The 18634-nt window shown below is 32.0% G+C and overlaps 1 protein-coding gene across 1 annotated transcript in view; it reads left to right on the top strand.

Annotated features, from left to right (window-relative positions):
* Positions 1-18634, top strand: part of LOC124362061 (sphingomyelin phosphodiesterase-like) — a 72509-nt gene that overhangs the window by 40476 nt on the left and 13399 nt on the right. The window contains 9 exon segments of the mRNA XM_046816226.1: positions 4629-4825; positions 5683-5848; positions 6019-6152; positions 6819-6983; positions 7970-8020; positions 8022-8198; positions 9407-9579; positions 12425-12616; positions 16412-16582. Coding sequence (XP_046672182.1) covers positions 4629-4825; positions 5683-5848; positions 6019-6152; positions 6819-6983; positions 7970-8020; positions 8022-8198; positions 9407-9579; positions 12425-12616; positions 16412-16582 — 1426 coding nt within the window.

Genomic DNA, 18634 nt, shown 5'->3' with positions numbered 1-18634 from the left:
ATGTTCACGTTTTAGATAATGTACTCAAATTTAAACTAGGGTTTTCAATACATATTTATTAAGTATATTGAAATTTGTACTTTCATTCCAAACCCTATGGAATTGAATTGAGATTTAAATACATATTGCTATACACGTAAACTCTTACAATGAACAAAACTTTATAAAGAATTAGTAGACTGTAAGTTATTATAAAAAAATGATGTTTGGTCAAAGACGCCTTACATTGCTGATGAAATGATGGGCAAGAAAAACGTTTGTTACGGTAGTGAGGTGAACTGTCGGCACTGATTGATCATGTAGGTAAAAAAGTCGGGGAAGGGGCGCTAGGGACTGAGTCGCTCCATGGCGCCAAAATCCTCACTACGCGACTGAAAACACGATCAGTTAAGTTTCGAAATACCTTTTGTGAGTAGTGATGTCTTTCAGAAAACCGTTCAAAATACAATGCAGCTGCTGCATTGAAGTTTTGTTAACACTCACCCAAAATCAACGTATCAAACGCTTCAGCACTGGTGTAAGCCATTTTAAAATTTAAATAAATAAATTACAAACAAAACAAAATTATTGTACTGTAATTTTTGGGGATTAAGTTTCAGAAACTGAGTATTAAAATTGTTGCAAGAGTAACAAACATTAAAGATAATGCTTCTTAGCTATCATTTGCTTGTTGGGTACTGAATTGGCTGTTTCAAAATTAGTACACCAGGTTAAGTTTTATATCAATGACAAAACCTGCACTATTGTTATTGTTTACCAGAAGAACAATGCACACATTATCAGCTGATAAAGATAGATGGTCAAGCTTCAGATAAGCTAAAAACACAATAACATGAAGATAAATTGCCTTGCATCCTCATTGACAGACATTGAAACTAGGCTAGTATTAAAGGAAAATAAGAGTTTGAGGACCTGCAACAATTTTACGAGTTTTATAAGGACATTGCTTAGATAGGATTGTTTGAGAACAAATTGGTATAAATTAATTTAAATTATTATTTTTCCCTACATAACCGAAATTGCTTGATATGTAGCCAAGGTTTTAAGTACAATTTTTTTTGTTTTTACCACCTTAATTTGGTTTAATTCCAACTATATATTTTTTAGTTATAAAATTTTTAAATTTTCAAAATATAAAAAATTTTTAAATGTTAAAATATTTTGAGAACTGGACTTTCTTGGTTATTTCTTGGAAGGGTAGGTCCATAAGTAATTTTTGGTAACATTTGAAGTTTAATAAGTTGTTAAATAAAGTAAAAATAAAAAAGCTGTTAAAACGGGCTTTTTTAGATTTTTTAACACCCTGTACATTTACAGCAAGGTAAATTGAAATAATAAAAATGCCTGTCCCCTTTCAATTGCAATTATGCTATATGCACAAAACTGATTTATTTTCAGTTTGATTGTAACTTCTGAATAACTACCAATAAAGAATAATCAAGGCTTTTGTATTTACCCTTAAATTTTAATGCAATTTTCTAAATGTAGTAAATAGTAAAGGTTTTTTGGTAATTTTAATTTGCTTTTATTATAAAACAATAAAAAAGTTAAATAAGACTAATATAAGTAAAAAGTAATATGTATAGTAGTAAGTAAGTAATATAAGTAAGTGTTTTGTAAAGTATAGATTTACAAAACAAAGTTTATTACAAACATATTGTCTAAGTCACCTAGCCACAGATGCTGCAGGCTAAAAAATCAATCCAAAACACAGACCGCTGTGCCTATTAAATAATTCATTCTGCTAAATGGCTCATTACCATATATGCTTTATGAAATTGAGTTGGTCCGGTTATAAAATGAAATTGAACTGGTCAATTTTGTACCACTGACAGGTTCTGGATTAGTTAATACAAGTAGTTTTATAATCATTATTTAACTGGTTGGAAGAATTCAGATAGGTATTTTCTCTTGTGTTCATTAGAATAATAAAATACAGGTATTTCATACTTTTTGTAGCTTTTCGTGTAGATTTTCATTTGATAACCATCTATTAATTGAATTAATTCATTATGTATTATTAGATTTTATTATAAAATTGAAAATACTCTTTATAAACTATATATATATATATACTGTTCAACGTATTTAATCAATTTTTCATTAATTGTGAGTTACTATACTAGTACTTGCTTAATATATGATTAAACACTCCAATAAATGACAATTTTTTATTTTTGTGAGGCTTTTCGTGCTCAAGGAACACATCATCAGACCCACATAACTGAAATAAAAGTAAAGTAATAATACAAACAATTTAGACTTAAATAAATATTTAAAATATTATCTCTTTGTACTTTTCAAGACATATGTTTTTATTTAAGTCCAAATTGTTTGTATTATTACTTTACTTTTATACCAGTTATGTGGGTCTGACAATGTGTTCATTGAGCACGAAAGGCCTCACAAAAATAAAAAATTGTCATTTATTGGAGTGTTTGATCATATATTAAGCATTTAGTTTCCAATAAGAAGAAGCTGGTAAAATGTATACTAGTACTTGTTATACAATTCCATATTGATACTGTCTTTCTAATAATGGAAAACTATTGAAAATTATTTTATTGCAAGAATGTTACCAAAAATTTGGCAAAGTTGTAAAACTTTTAAATATATTAATTTTTAAGAATGCAACACTCTTTATTTTTTTAAACAAATTATCTTGTTATGACAAAGTTGCTATTTAGATCATAGAAGTTCCAAATGGTCACTTCTGAGCTTACTTGTGAAGAATTAATGCTCTTATTCATTACTGGTTCTTTTTCCCAATTAGTCGAACATTTTAAAAGCTATTCCTATTTAAAAAAAAGGAAACAATGGGACAATATTTTTTTACATTATTTATTTTATTGAGAAATAAAATGGTTTTTCAAGTTCTAATTTATAAACAAAAAATTATGTCTTACTTGTGTTATAAAAATAAGTCAATTCAGAATAACAACAGACATCCTTAGTAAAAAGTTATACAAATACTTATTCTTTTTATGAATATTTTTTAACCAACATAGTCTACTAGTTAACTTTAATACAACTCCGTTATGTTATGGCCCATTCACTGTTCAGCAGTGTGTGTAAGTATTGTTTGAAACCAACACTAAATTTCCGGAGACAGCATCATGCTCCACTGGTTCAGTCCAATATCTTTGGTCATCCAAGTGAAACTAATCGACCATTGAAAATCTTCACCAATCTTCACCGTGTCCAGTCTATTTAGTAGCACTTTTTACACTCTTGTGGGAATACGACATCCTCTATATTTGGTGCAGTGTAAAACAATGTAAAGAGAAAACATTGTCTTTTGTTTAGTATCGAATCAGTTATGGCTTTTAAAAATTCCCTGTAACTGAGCAGCAAACCGAGCAAAGTTTAAACAATTTATGTAGCAATGGTAATTTTCTCGGTTGAGAAATTGTTGCTTGTGAACAGATTTTAATGTCACTGTTCACTGAATGTGGGGTGGAATTCATTAGATTATAAAGAAAATTCGTAAAACAGAAAAATATTCATTATAAGCATAGTTGTATTATATGTAATTTTATGTTTGTAAAAGTGAATAGTGTATTTGAATCATTGACATCATAAAAATATGTTGCTTTGTAGAAATGTGTCTCTCAGCTCAGAAGGGTTGACGTGATTAAAAAAACTTCCCTCTTTTCCAAAAATAAAAGTAGAAAAAAATATTAACCATCGCTTCTTCTGCATTTTCCAGCAGTGGAAGAGGGGTGTCATAATAATCAATCCGATTTGAAATGGCATACCTAGCTTTCCTGAGATAAGTGAAGATCAGTGGATGATACCATTATTTCTGGAAGTTGAATTGAATGTATAAGTTAAAGGCTAATAGGTCACACCCTATAAACAAGGATATAAATAAGGAAGTGGATATAAATAAGGTTACTTAATGAGGAGCCATGAGTTCATTCCATGCTACAGTCTACGCAATGCACTGTGGTATTTGATTGATTAGTTTTAAAGATTTTAGTTGTGCTAGTGTATCATTTAAGGTCATTTTAATGTAGTTAGAGACCGAAGCCGTAAGTAGCGATACCTTCTTAGAGCCCTTCTCGAGAGTAGCATGGATGTCTGTTTGAATTTCTTAGCCATTTGGTCTTATTTTAGATGATCTCAGTAGTTCGTCATTTTTACATCACAGTTGCAGAACCCTAAAACCAGAGAGCACAACTCTTTGAAGTAACTACTCAAAGATAATAAGAGTTCTTGAAAATTTCATCTCTTGTATTTATCTCTATAATTACTGATAGCAGTAATTTTTCTTAAAACTTGAAAGGCAAGTGAAGTGGAGAGATTTGAAGTTCAGAGCAAAATGTTCTTATAGAGTTGATATAAAATGTCTATGCAATATTCTTTGGCATTCAATTATGGTTTAAGAAGATTTCAGTACTGTAATTACAGAATTTACAGAATAAATTGAAGGCCTATCTATCTTTAATGTGTTGCTCCAATAAGCAAATACATGTCAATAAACTACTCCCACTCTTAAGAGCTAAATATTATTTTCAGTAAAATATTAAAAAGTATTTTGTTGACTAAAAGCTCTAAATTTGTATTAGATAATGAGATAAGGCAAAGAAAGTTTCCACAGCCATGAGTGTTTTGGTCGGTTGCAGGAAGCCCAGCAGGGATCCAAGGATGGAACCTGACAGATCTAAGGATGTGGCAGGAATATGCCCTGCTGAGCAGTGAGACGGATGTAGACGAGAGCCCTGTACTGATGGTAACCAATGGCTCCCAGGTGCACCAACTGCCAGGGTTCAATGATGAGCGAATGGAACAGCAAACTATGGAGGCTTTTCGGATGCTTAAGGTTGGTAGCTGCGCTTCGCTGTTATTCATATATAAAATTCAGTCTAATCTTTCATGGTGATGTCAGCTTTTATCACCATTGTAAATTAATTCACAAACTTATCTGCATTACCATTTTTTATATTCTATGCTATAAACTATTTCAAATGCTGATATTCCAACTGGTATAGATTGTGAAGGAAACAAGATTTTTCCGGACATTCGCCATCATTCAGTGAAACAAAAAATCAATAATACTTTTTTTTATTAAAATTGTTTACGTTTTGAGATCTGTAATATGATTTCTTCTTCAGGTAAATAACTAACCTAATACATAATTACAAATTAGGTTAAAATAAACAAATCATACCAAAGCATTGTGGCACGCCTAAGTCAGGAATCACAACCACCATGTTGCGTGTCAACTTCACTAACTCTAAATCATGCACTTAATAAAAAAACTATACACAACACTAATCATTAAAACTGAACTACAGCATACAGGTGTTACTGATTTTTTTTGTTTCAATGAACAATGGCAAATGTCTGGAAAAATCCTGTTTCCTTCACAATCCTTCCATTGTCATAAATAAACTTCAAACAAAAGAATGATATAGATTGCTGACTAAAATCTTTGGTTGGGTCAAAAATTATTCACTAATTTCAACCTACATTTCAAGTAGGGAATTTCAAATATCCAGATGAAAATTCATCTCACTGATATAACATTCTGTGAGATAAATTCTCACGGATTATAATTTTTATAAAGTGAAGAATATTTTTAGTGAATCCTAACTACATGCAATGAATTTCAGCAACTTGTTTAAGAATCTGTGGTACAAGAAATATATACAGTATCCAATGTGTGGACTGTTCCAGATGAACTATTCTCACCTGATCAAGAGTATAGATGCTGGTTCTCGTTCAGGAAGACACTTGCCTCGAATCGTGGACAAGGCCTTGAAACTGATGAACCTGAAGCAAGTCGTTCAGGAGGTTGAGACCAGTGTCATGTCCAAAATGTCCTGCACCGCTTGCAAGGCAGGTATGGCCTATACTAGCCCAGTACATAGTGGCAGATTTTTCTCTATGGTCCCTGTATGTTTGCCTACAATTGCTATTTGCATGTGTTTCTCAAATCTGACAAATTGTTTGCCCTTTGCTCTTATTTATTGATTTATCTCAAAATGGGTAACACGTGTTGCTCTCATGCAGGCGCTGGTCTGCTGCAACACTACATTCGAGCCGGCAAGACAAGGGATGACATCGTAAAGATCACCTATCAGTTTTGTGTCAGTCTCAAGTTACAGACTCCCAGAGTGTGTGAGGGCATCACAGAGCTGTTTGGGGTAAGTTACATCTTTTATTAGGTTTGCTTTAAACCTAGCAATTCAACTGTTACAATATTGAAATGAAATTACTAATTTTAACGCAGGTTGATGGATTTGAAATCTCTCAATGATTTAAATAATTTTAATCATTTATTCCTATTATTGGCTGAATACTAGCAAAGCCTATCAGTCAAGGGACAGGAAAAATGTCTGTGTGTGTGTGTGTGTGTGTCTGTGTTTCTGTACACATAATATCTCGAGAAGAAGCTGATTTAAAGATCTTCATTTCTTGTCCGATGATGGTGCGTGCCATTCCATGGCATTTGGCTGAATGTTAGCGAACATTTTTATATGGGTAACAAAGATAGCAACGAGAAAACCGCAGAATAAATAAGTTTGTAAACAAACTGAGTTCAATCATATGACATTTTAACGTGTGACAGTGGCACATATTTTAACCTAATAAAATAGCAATAGACTTGAACCTCTGCATGCAACATTGTAGTTATGATCAGTATCTTTCACATTTAATAAGTTATTTATTGTTCGTTTTAGAGTAATTTGAAAAGTAAGTCCAAATTTTTCCTTTGCAGTTTTTAAGGAGTTCCTGTAGAGGAAGAAGTTTATAAGTTATATAAGTTTAGTATTGGGTACTGATTGATCATTTCGATCTGTTCTATACAGGGGGAAGTGGTGTATGTGCTTAAGAGGTTAAAGATCGGTCCTGAAGAGATCTGCAGCTTTGTTATTGGCGACGCCTGTGGAGATGTGGACAACCCGACACACGAGTGGCAGGTGGTGTTCCCACCTGTACCCAAGCCGCCAATCCAACCTCCTGTACCTCCATCGGTGAATAACATATCATCTTGTTTATTTAGGCTACTCTTTTTAAAGAACACTACATTTTACAATGTTTCTACTGTTCCTTCTAATATAATTTTATAAAGTTAAATTAAAGATAAGTTGTTAATGAATTTCTACTAAGAACTTAATTGCTGAATCTTGTGAATCTTTTCTTATAATCTGTTTTATAATTTTTTATTAAAACCCTAAACTAAAACTTAATATTAAATTCCTCTAGTCAAAACAGTTCAATAAGTAAACTGGATAGTGAGAAAAAACTCTTCATCTGGAATACACCATATTTTGTAGCCTGGGTATCTGATGTTGAAACGATGTGAAGAGTTCATTTTGAGCTTCTTCCAGTTTTTTTATCCCTTCAGATGAACATGACTCCAGATTCCGGGAGTTAAGTGTGTGACAAAAAGATTTCAGACGCTGCACTAAGAGGAAGGTGAACTAGAGCTAAACTATTCACATAAATTACTGTATAATTTATAAAATATTAAATAATTATTATTCGGTAACAGCACCAGTATCTTTTTATAGAAATTTAATTATTTCTTCCCAGGTGAAGATAGGTTTAGAACATTTTGAAACTCACAGTAACATTGAACTGTTATAAAAGAAACCCATATTAAATTTTAATACATATTTATATTTAATAACCATGTATGTTTGAGCATTTTCAAAACTAGCAGTACATAAAATTATTTGATGCAAGTTATTTTATATTCTGAGTATTATAGTGTTACAGAGAGATATTAGTATTGACTGAATTCATTCATTTAGAATACGCTTATCATTTTTGTTTTCTTCTATAAATGTTGAAATTTCTGACCTATTAGTTTTTATATAGAAAATGTGATAAATTACATTCTCTAAAACTGAACTATAATAAGCAGTGTTACATAGTTGCTCGTTGATATGGTAACTGAATGCCTGTGGTGGAGGAGTCAATAGATGGGAGCATGATGTTGTAGAGGTGTGTCTAGGCGACTGCAGCTACGTTCAAGATCCTCCACATCTCGGACACACATTACGATCCCTTACTACCAGGAGGGGACCAACGCAGACTGCAAGGAGCCGTTGTGCTGTCGGCTCACTAACGGGCCCGCTCCCTCACCTGCCATGGCGGCGGGGCGATGGGGTGATTACCGGAAGTGTGACTCGCCCAAGCGCACAGTTGACCACATGCTGCAACACATTGCTAGTACACACCCGGTCAGTAGCAATGCCGTCTAGTTTCTTCCACTCATATTTCCAGAAGTCCTTTCATAATTGGCTTTTCTCTTCCTATAGTATTTCATAACTCTATTTTTTAATTCATGTTTTTCTATTTTCCTACTTTGATATTTTTTATATATACTTTTTAATCTCAAGCTTCAGTTAGCCCATTTAAATATTCTTGGTGGTGCCAGCGCATTTAAATATTCTAGGTTGTGCCACCACAAAGAACACATAACACGTTCATTTAATACACATTTTTTAATTTTTTTTTTTTCATGTATAATCCATCCATGTTGCACTTTGAATTTTTCCACTTTCTGTGTTCAGTAACTGGAGATATTAGAACAGAACAGATATTATATTGTATCTACTACCAAATGAGGGAGTATTTGGATTACTAAGCTGGTACAATCAGTTTTTAGTTAGGAGAGTTAAAAAAATAAAATCATAATTCTTTAAGATAACTTCCTTGAAAGTAGAAAAAATTGAAACATTTTTCCCACCCTTATGTGGAGTCATGGGCTTTTAATATGAGAAATTCAGGCAATTTTGTTTCAAGGCCCAAACAAAAGTTAGTGGAAATAAAATTGTGAGTGTTTACAATATGTGATGAGGTGATGATATGTTGGGGAGTCACTTTGTTTTTTTTTTTTAATTATTTATGATTTTAGTTTTCTTAAGAAAATTGATTTTGTAGTAAAACAAATGCCACTCACCTCCAGACATTTTTCAAATACATATTGTAAAAATTCATATCCTTGCCTTAAACCTGAATAAAAGATGTGCCTAAATTCTACTTCAAATGCCTATCAATGCTCATGGAATAATCAAACATTATTTTCTATATTTGCTGTCTCCAGAAAATGCATGTTTAAGGGCTAAGGTAAAAAATTTGTTTGACAATTATTCCAACCAAAAATGAATGCATCACTTTAATTAACATCACCTCATTGGCTACAGGATAAAATTGATAGCCCTTTATATCTACAATGATGTGTGGAGGTACATGGATTACTCTACTTGCCAAGTGCAAACATTTCCTTCCTTGAGCCTCATATAAAAAATTAAATTTTAAAAAGTTTTAAATATCAGTTAACTGATAAAGTAGCGGTGCCAGTTCATCATACATACTTGAACAATTGATATATTGTTTAACGAACGAGTATTCTATCCTAGAATCTAAGGCTCAAATTTGTGTCCAGGACATAGATTACATTCTATGGACGGGGGATTTACCACCTCACGATGTCTGGAATCAGACTCGGGAAGAGAACTTGATGGTGCTAAAACAAACAGTGGAGCAGATGACTCAGCTGTTTCCGGGAATACCTATCTTCCCAGCTCTGGGAAATCACGAATCAGCTCCAGTTAACAGGTGCATGTCAACACAATGTTTAATTTTTCTTGAATTTTACCCTAAGCCAATATATTTTAACACTATGTGACACCAGGGCTGGGGTTTTTGTACTGAGTCAGAATACGTATTTATTTTAGGATGTGTCTCTACGACGTCTTTCATCTACCACTCCTGCACATCGCTGTTGTAGTCTCTATTAGTCTTGAATATTTAGAGTCAATATACAGACGTTCAATTATCGTTTGGTGGGGTTTCCCCACCCGTGCATTCTATAATATTTTTAACTTCGATATCATTTTATACTGTTTCTATAACGTGTAACGTTTTTGTTTGTCAACTTTTATGTTGTTTCATTGCTTTCCGTTGCTTCCTCTTTAAGTTAATATAAAATTGGGAGGAGAAGAAACTCGTGTTAAGAATGTAATTATAAAATTAGAGAATGAAAGACCAGGAAAGCATTTTGATGTTGAGGAATATTAAAGATGTGAGGGAATCACACCTGCACGTGTTATTGCATTACTAATCATAACGGAGAATGAAATGTTAATTTATGTTATTCAATAATTTTACTTGCTTTAATGGCTATATTAAATATACTAATGTTTAATTTTCTGTATAAACCATAATGTAATAGCAATGAGACCTAATTTACTATTTAAAAACATGAAAACAAAAAATGAATGTGAGGGAATTCCCGCTGTCCGTGTCAGTATATGATTAATTGTATGTTTAAGCTCTTATATGTCTCTGCCCTCTGGTTTAGAAGTCTTTGTAAAGGTTTAACAAAGAGAAAATGGTATAAATTCGGACAGTACTGTATAAAATGTACAAATAAACTTACTACAGCACTAGAATCTGAAGTTCATAATGTGAAGAAGGACACCGGCTAACAGTTTTTGCTAACAATGGATCAGTTTGTAATATCAAATTTTAAAGAAGGATTGGACCTATTAAAATAGCATATTTGATAATCGTATAAATATGTATAGTCCCTACATATAAAGGTTTATCTTTACTTTATAATCATTGATTATAATAATGCTGTCAGATATTAGTTCTCTCTTCTATTAATTAATTTTATATCACTATTTTTATGGACAATAATTTTATGCTGTTCACACGTTAACATGTTCACAACGATCCTGATTTTATTGATTTTGTATGTGTCGTATGTATTATTTTTTATATTTTATACATAAAAATATTGTTTGCATAAAAAGCATTACAAGCCATTCCAAAATGCCTTAAGATACACTTGATAAGTCTATGGCAAATAAGGCTGGGTTAAACTCACTATACAAGTCAAACAAATAAATTTAATGTAGATCACATGAGATAAATAAGGAAAAATAACAATCTTTATTATAGACCAGAAAGGTCTTAGAGACATAAAACTTGTATACGGATTTCTCTTAGCAAAGAAAAAGATCGCTATTGATTTATTTTGGAGTCTAAAAGTTAAAGGGCAGTCTGTCTGTGCGACAACTCTTGATAGAAAAGTCGTAGAATCTTGTAACTTGGAATAAAGTTTCCTTCCTCTTGGTCCAAGAAATAGCTATGTAGATTTTAGGGTCAGAATGTAAAAGGCCAGTCTGGCCATCGTGCACTACCTCTTTCGATACATTCTGTTCTTGTTTTTTAAATAAACAATTTTTATGATGTCTTCTAATACAATACATTTTTTAAAATCTTTTTTAGCTTGAATGAATAAAAATTATAATTTAAATAATTATAAATTAAAAGTATCTGGAAAGTTTGTAATATTTAAGGATTTATGAACATTATTATATACTTCCCTGGTAACTCACAAGAATTAACTATGTTAATTTTAAATTTAATGATAAGGCAAGAGCATGATGAGGTTAATGATGAGGTTTGCATTTAACGTTTCCTGGGTAAATATTGCATTAGAAAGAGAAGCCCTGTAGTGAATCCTTACATTGACAACGTCAGTGTTATGGAACATAAATAACTAAGGTCAAAACTATTTATGAGTTGTGTGTGTGTCACTGCTCATTACCATTATTGATGTGGCAGTATATTCTCGTAAAAGTAATGTTATCCTTTAATAATAGCAATCAGCCATTCTATTATTTTTATATAATTTACATCATACAAGTCTGATATTTTTAACTATTTCAGACACAGTAATGAGTTAGTAGGAATATTTCTTCTGTGTGCCAAAATTCATTACATTTCCGTAAAACATATTTTTCACATTGTGACAGTGGAACCTATGTTTTTCTAAATCTAAAATGCTATAAAATTTTAAATTAATGAAAATACAATATAATGAACGTGTAACAATCAATTCAAACAGTTTATTATGTAAATTGTGTAGTACAAATATTTTGTAATTTATAAGTAATTTAAATATATGACGTCTAATTTATTTAGTTGTAATGTTATAATTTTCTGTCCAGTAATGTATAAATGAGCACGTACAATAGTTTTACTGTAATATGAATTTAACATATTACATATAAATATGAGTGGTTTTTAAAGATGTGTTTTGTTTATCTTTACTTTATAATCATTGATTATAATAATGCTGTTACATTTCAGTTCTATCTTTGAAGAATTACATTTTTTATACAAGTTAAAACTTAACGTATAAAAGAATATTATTTGTCTTTATTTCAATAAGGAGAATTCTATTGGTAAGTACTGAAATTGTTACCAGCTTCTTTAACTTCAGTTCAATTGTATTTTAATTTAATAACATTTGTCACATATTTTTTGTGATGAAAGATATTTATAAAAGAGTCAAACTCATTAAAGGCAATTGTTTGTTTACAAAAGATTGGTTAAATAAACATAGAGATCTGTTCAATTTACAAGTACCAAATTCCCCTTGTTACAGTTTTCCGCCTCCGTTCGTCCACAATGACTACAGTATCGAGTGGCTGTACAACGCGCTGGACGTGGAGTGGCGCAAGTGGCTGCCGGCATCAGTGTCTCGTACAGTGCGCCACGGTGCGTTCTACAGTGTGCTCGTGCGGCCAGGGTTCCGCATCATCTCCCTAAACATGAACTACTGCAACAACAAAAACTGGTAACTCAACGTCAGAGTTATGGTAAACGTTTACATCTATAGCCGTTACAGTCAGAGAGTATTAGGAACCAAAGTGAAGTGAATTTTTTTATTTTTCAATACGATTCAGATCTACATGTGGCCTCTATGTTGCAGTATTTTGGTAGAGAATTGATAAATCAATTTATAAAGTGTGTTTAATTTACGATTCAATTAAAATCATTTATAATTGTAAATAATCTTTGCAATAAATAAACAACAAATCAGGGTCTTCAATTAGATTTATTGATGTTAAATTTATCGGACTTTATGTAAAATGAAGTTAAAAATTGAATAAAATACGTCCCAGACCTTTAAGACCACCCATATCTGAGATATCAGACAAAATATGTAAAATTCTGTAACTGCTTAAAAACATGTTAATTATTATTTTTTAATGATTTGTCATGAGGGGCTGTTAAAAGCCAAAATTGACTAATTATATTAAATTATATGATAAATCATAAATTATATTAAAAATTGTCAATTAATGTTCACTAAAATTATATAAATATGATTTCAATTGATTACAAGCTCTATTTGGGGGGGGATTACAAACAATTTTCAAATAGGGGTGGTTTTTACCCCTAAAAAAGCAACCCTCAGCACAAGGTAGATTTTGAAATACAGAGTAAGTAGAACCTAAATCCAAATCTTCATGCAAATTGGTGCTGTATGTATGGGATAAATACACAAATTATATTTTGTTTACTGTCATGGACTAGACTATAATAGTATGTTACATGAGTATAGTTTAGGAATAACAACTGTAATAGAAGTAATTTATTTCATCAAAATATTTTTACTCTAGGAATTGAAGCAATATGTCTTCAAGTGACTAAGGTGGTTTTTAGTGTGGTTTTATGGTGGTTGAAAAGTCTAAAAAGAATAATAAGGACTATTTTCCTAAGCTAAAATATTACAAAATTGAATAAATACATTTATTTTTATGAGTATATAATCCTACTGATTTAGTTAGAAGAAATAGGTAGATTTTGTGATAATTGAAATTCTGTTAATTTATTCTCGTGGGATTTACATGTACTCAATATCTCAAAAATGTTTGGGATATGAAGAAAAAAAATGGTTTATTATAAAATGGTTCATAAATCTAATTAGCACTCCAAAACATTTTATTTTGTTATCTAGGTTCATAAATAACAAAGATGTAAATTTAAGAAAAATTAAACAGCTGCCGTATTGAAACGAAATGGTGTACTAAGCTGTTCCTCTAATTTGGTTTATTGTCAACTATAGTACTTATAAATTGTGTATTTTCAGAATTTTAAATATCATTATTTGCTTTAAGCCATATGTATGCATTATTAAAATCAAATTGAAGAACTGTAATAGATCTGATTTTGGTAAATAAATGATGATAATGGAAGTATCAACTGCTTTTGTACAGTTACTCACACAAATGGCAGATTATGTACACAATAAATACAAACAGGCCCAATACAGAGCATCCCATTTGGCACACTTTGGCATTATGCGTGGAATTGTAAATGAATTATTTTAAATTGATTTTTTACATTATATCAATAATTAGGTAGGATTTTTAACTGTTAAAAATAATAGAGTAATTATATCGATCACCAAAAGCTCTTGAAGGGTCAGAATCAGAATCATCTTTATTTGTCATCATTAAGATTACAAATATTGCCAAGAAAGAATAATACAATAATTGTGGCATGTTTCTAAAGTATATTCAGTAGGAATTTTTCTACCCATGTACAAAGGTTTTTTACCATTCAATGTGGGATAGTGGTTGGGTAGAATGTACTTTGTGGCATATCTTGTGTTGTGTTGGTGTATGCTATTCAGTTTTGGCCATCTTCACCATCGACATACAGGATTACTTCCTGAAAGTATAGTGCAACCATTTCCAAGATGTTCTGTGCTTTAAAAACTTCTCTACAGGATTCTCAGCTTTGGGAGGTCAGAAAGGACTCTAATGAGCTGTTTTTGCAAAACGAGAATGTTTTTAAATTTGTAAAGGACATATAAATGTCCATACAAGTGTCCAAACTTTTAGGCCATATCGAAAATGTGTCTCAAAGAGAGGGAAGTATGTTATTTTCACAAAAAGGTGTGTTACAGCAGAGATTGATTTGTCCGATATGGTAGAAACTTTCGTTAAATAACCTAAAATATCATCCTGTGTCCTTCTTCCAATTCTGAAAACAAACTGACTTTCATAAACATTATTATTTTCTTTAAGGTGTTTACATAGCCTAATAAGGAAAGTTTTTCAATTATGAAGCCCATTTGAATTGAATTGAAATGGAACTATAATTGAAAATTTCATTCTCCTTTCTTAAGTGCTATATAACTTTAAAACTCTTAATGGGGTGTTCAGCACAAGAAGTTAAAGAGGGGTCTCAGCTGTCATAGATGATCTTCTGGGAGGCATTATACAGTAGATGTCCGGGAGGTTACAGTTCTGCTGCCTCTAGTTCTAGAAATTGAATTCTGGGTATAACTATAGTGTTCTCTAGAAGATGTATGGCCTATAACAGATGAATTAAGATGACTATCAGAGCTCTAGAGGCTGTACAAGTTAGATGTCAGTATTGTAGGTAAACCACACCCCCACCTCTTTACCTTTTTTCTAGCATTTTTTTCATTCTGTTTTTCTCTCAATTTTCTGTAGTTTGTATGTATTTTGTATTTATCTTACAGTGACAATCTTGAAAGCTTTACTTCTATAATTTGAAGAAGGTTCTCATTCTCTTGTTAATTGGTGAATATTGTTAATTTTGTTATAAATTAACCTGAAAGTGAGAAAGTTGCATATGAATCTTTACTGAAACTTTTACAACTAGTATTATGAATAATTCAGTGCTTTTATGTTTTGTATTCTAAAACCAATGTTCTTTCAGTTCCATATAGATCAGTGAATGTAAAGAGAGAGGAGTTTTCAGTGAAATGTGCCAAAAATGTTAATATTCCCTTTCACCCCTTGTTTGCTTTCCTCTACTTTGTTATGAAAGTACCTCTGGAACAATGTGCTATACATATGTAGCACTGTGACCTGTAGTCAGGAGGCCATGCAAGTTTAAGACATGTTTGTCCGTGGAACTGTCTCATAAGCTGGCACAGATACAAAATGGAACATTTAGTATTTATAAGTTGACAGAGGTATATTGTAGCACCTGTGGATATTGAGAATTAGCAGTATTAATCATTGAATACAATAAGTTAATACAGGGTGAGGCAGATCACTTGTGCGTGAAGTATAGTGGCTGAACCGAGAAACCTTCATTTTTACGAAACTTTTATATTTTGACCCCAAAGATTTTGGGAAAATGATGTTTAACACCTAAAAATTCCCCAAATGGTACTTTGGGTGGAGAGGAGTAGGGGTTATTTTTTAAAGATTTCCAATGTAAAGGTAGTTTGATCCACTGATCATTTAGAAAATAACAGTTGTATTTATTTTGCTTCTCGTATATACAGGGTGTTTTAAAATGTCAAAGTTGTATGGTTTCGCAGTATTTTTTGTTGTTACCTTGTAAAAGCTTTAGCAAGTCCAAGATTACCAAAGAAGTATTTTTCTAAAAATATGTTACAGTTGTTACTTTTCAACACATTTCCAATTTGTTTTCAGATAAAATTTTGGATATTTCAAATTTTTAAAACTTAAAAAGTTCAAATATTAAGATATGATTTTCATAACACCTATCAATAGCTCAAGTGTTTAGAACATTCCCCTCATAGGCAGATTCTTAGAATTTATTGTGATGATTTTCAAACAGTGTCTGTTTTTGGCAGGTGGTTGCTGTTGAACAGTACAGACCCAGCCAAGGAGCTGCAGTGGTTCATCTACGAGCTGCAGAGTGCAGAGTTCAGCGGAGAGAAGGTCCATGTGATAGGACACATACCACCCGGCCACAGCGACTGTCTCAAAGTCTGGAGTCGAAACTACTATGATATCATCAACAGGTCAGCAGAGCAGCTCTCTCTCTAATTCTAAGTATTAAAAACACACATTACAAAGGTTTCAACAATCTGCATTGTGCCCCTACTTCTTTCTTTTTCAAACTACTACTAGCTAGTACATATTTTAAATTTGTACTTGTTTTGTTGCAGTTTAAATTGTACGTTATATGTGTATTATTAAAATTGATTTTGATGTCTAGAATAGTCTATAATTTATGTTTTGCTTTCACTTTACATTTTCAGTAAATTTAATAAGGCATTGGTACATAAAATGCTTTTTTTAGTGTATTAACAGTAGCCTACTGCTAAATTACTACTAGTATTTTAGTATTAATACTAGTACACTATGTAAATAATTTAATTTACTACCACTGCACTTTTATATTTTTAATTTTCTTCCAGATTTCAAATTAATTCTTTTTTATTTTACATTATTTATATCAGATAAGCTCCAGTTTATAGGTAAAAGAGCTTGAAAAAGTACCATTACGACGATTACAGCATTTTCTCATACAATTTGCTGCTGTGAACAATTAAAATATTGTGGCAGAGGAGTGGAGATCTGCCAACCCTACCGTGAAAACTCACAGAGAACAAAGATTTAAGTTGCTGTGATTCACTGTTTGGTTTCCAACACTTAGTCACAGAATTGTTCAAGACCTGCCAACAGTTGAATTTAAAATAATTTTATTTACCCACGTCAATGTGAAATCCATTAAGGTCCATTCATTCCTTGAAGGATCCATACAATTTCCAGAGTTAACAATCATACAAAGACTGTGGGAATCCACACAATCTCCAGATGGGCCAAGAGCTGACCAACACGAATTTTGTCTAGAGTCTAGATGTGCTTCTTTTGATAGCTGCGATCATATTCATTGTGCTGCATATCCTTAACTCAGTTATGCAATTATCAACGCAATTAAAGGCAATTCATGGTCTCTGACCTAGGCCCACTGTACTCTTGCAGTGGCTCATTCAAACATCTCAACATCCTAACTATTATTGAACTTTTCATCCTGGAAATAGCTACTTTTGCAATCAAGCTAAATGTGACAAGAGGAGCAGATATCCAAAATTATCAGACAAATAAAGCCAACAATTATGACCCTCCTTTCCACTGCCTAACTATATTTGAGAAACCACCATCATACATAGATGCCAAATACTTGAATATCCTTCCTGACGGAAATCAAAGCTCATCGCTTCCACCAGATATTGAGTAAGATCATCTACCAATGGTCGAAGAACCGGCCACACTAAAGTCTGAAGGGGTTTTTCCATGGCTACTATGAATTTTAAACTTTAAATTGATTGTATGGATGTGACATATTATCAACATTGTATTACCTTATGGCTCACAAAAAACACTTAGGTGAAGCTGGCTCATCTCTGTTCTCAATGAATTTGTAAATTAAAGTGACTATGACTATAATTAATTAATACAGGTTAGTTGCTTTTGAAGATTACTGAGGGACTCATCTCTGTTCTCAATGAATTTGTAAATTAAGGTGACTATGACTATTATTAATACAGGTTAGTTGCTTTTGAAGATTAGTGAGGGACTAACCCTTTGCCACTTTTCCAATCATCTATTATTAGATTTCAAAACCAAAGCTTGACATGTCCGAGCATCGAAGCTGATGCATGTAATGCTTTTTTAATTTTGACCCAACGCCACAGCGTTAGTCTGAGCTCTAAATTGATAGAGCCTGCATTGATAAATTACAACCATTCCATCCTTCAGAATGGAGTTCTGCTTCTGTTGTTTCGACTTTGTTTAGTTACTTCAGTCATAGACAGGTTCAATGATGATTACTATGAAACAACTTTAAGTGTGTGTGTGTTGTGAGATGATGGTAGAATTGACTCTCACTAGCATGTAACTAGTAGAAGTAGTACGAGTGTGCTACTTCTGTCTGGAGCCCCCATTTTTTTAAATTTAGTAGAGACTGTATGTAATACCTTGAAGTGTATAAAATTTAAATTTGAAGTTCTGATTAGTAACTGAGGAGTTGCAGATTTCATCAACTCTGTTACAAGGATTACAGTTTC

This window comes from Homalodisca vitripennis, chromosome 5, assembly GCF_021130785.1.
Source record: "Homalodisca vitripennis isolate AUS2020 chromosome 5, UT_GWSS_2.1, whole genome shotgun sequence".
Taxonomy (NCBI): domain Eukaryota; kingdom Metazoa; phylum Arthropoda; class Insecta; order Hemiptera; family Cicadellidae; genus Homalodisca; species Homalodisca vitripennis.
The sequence above is the reverse complement of the archived record's forward strand: the minus strand, read 5'-3'. Positions and strand labels throughout refer to the sequence as shown.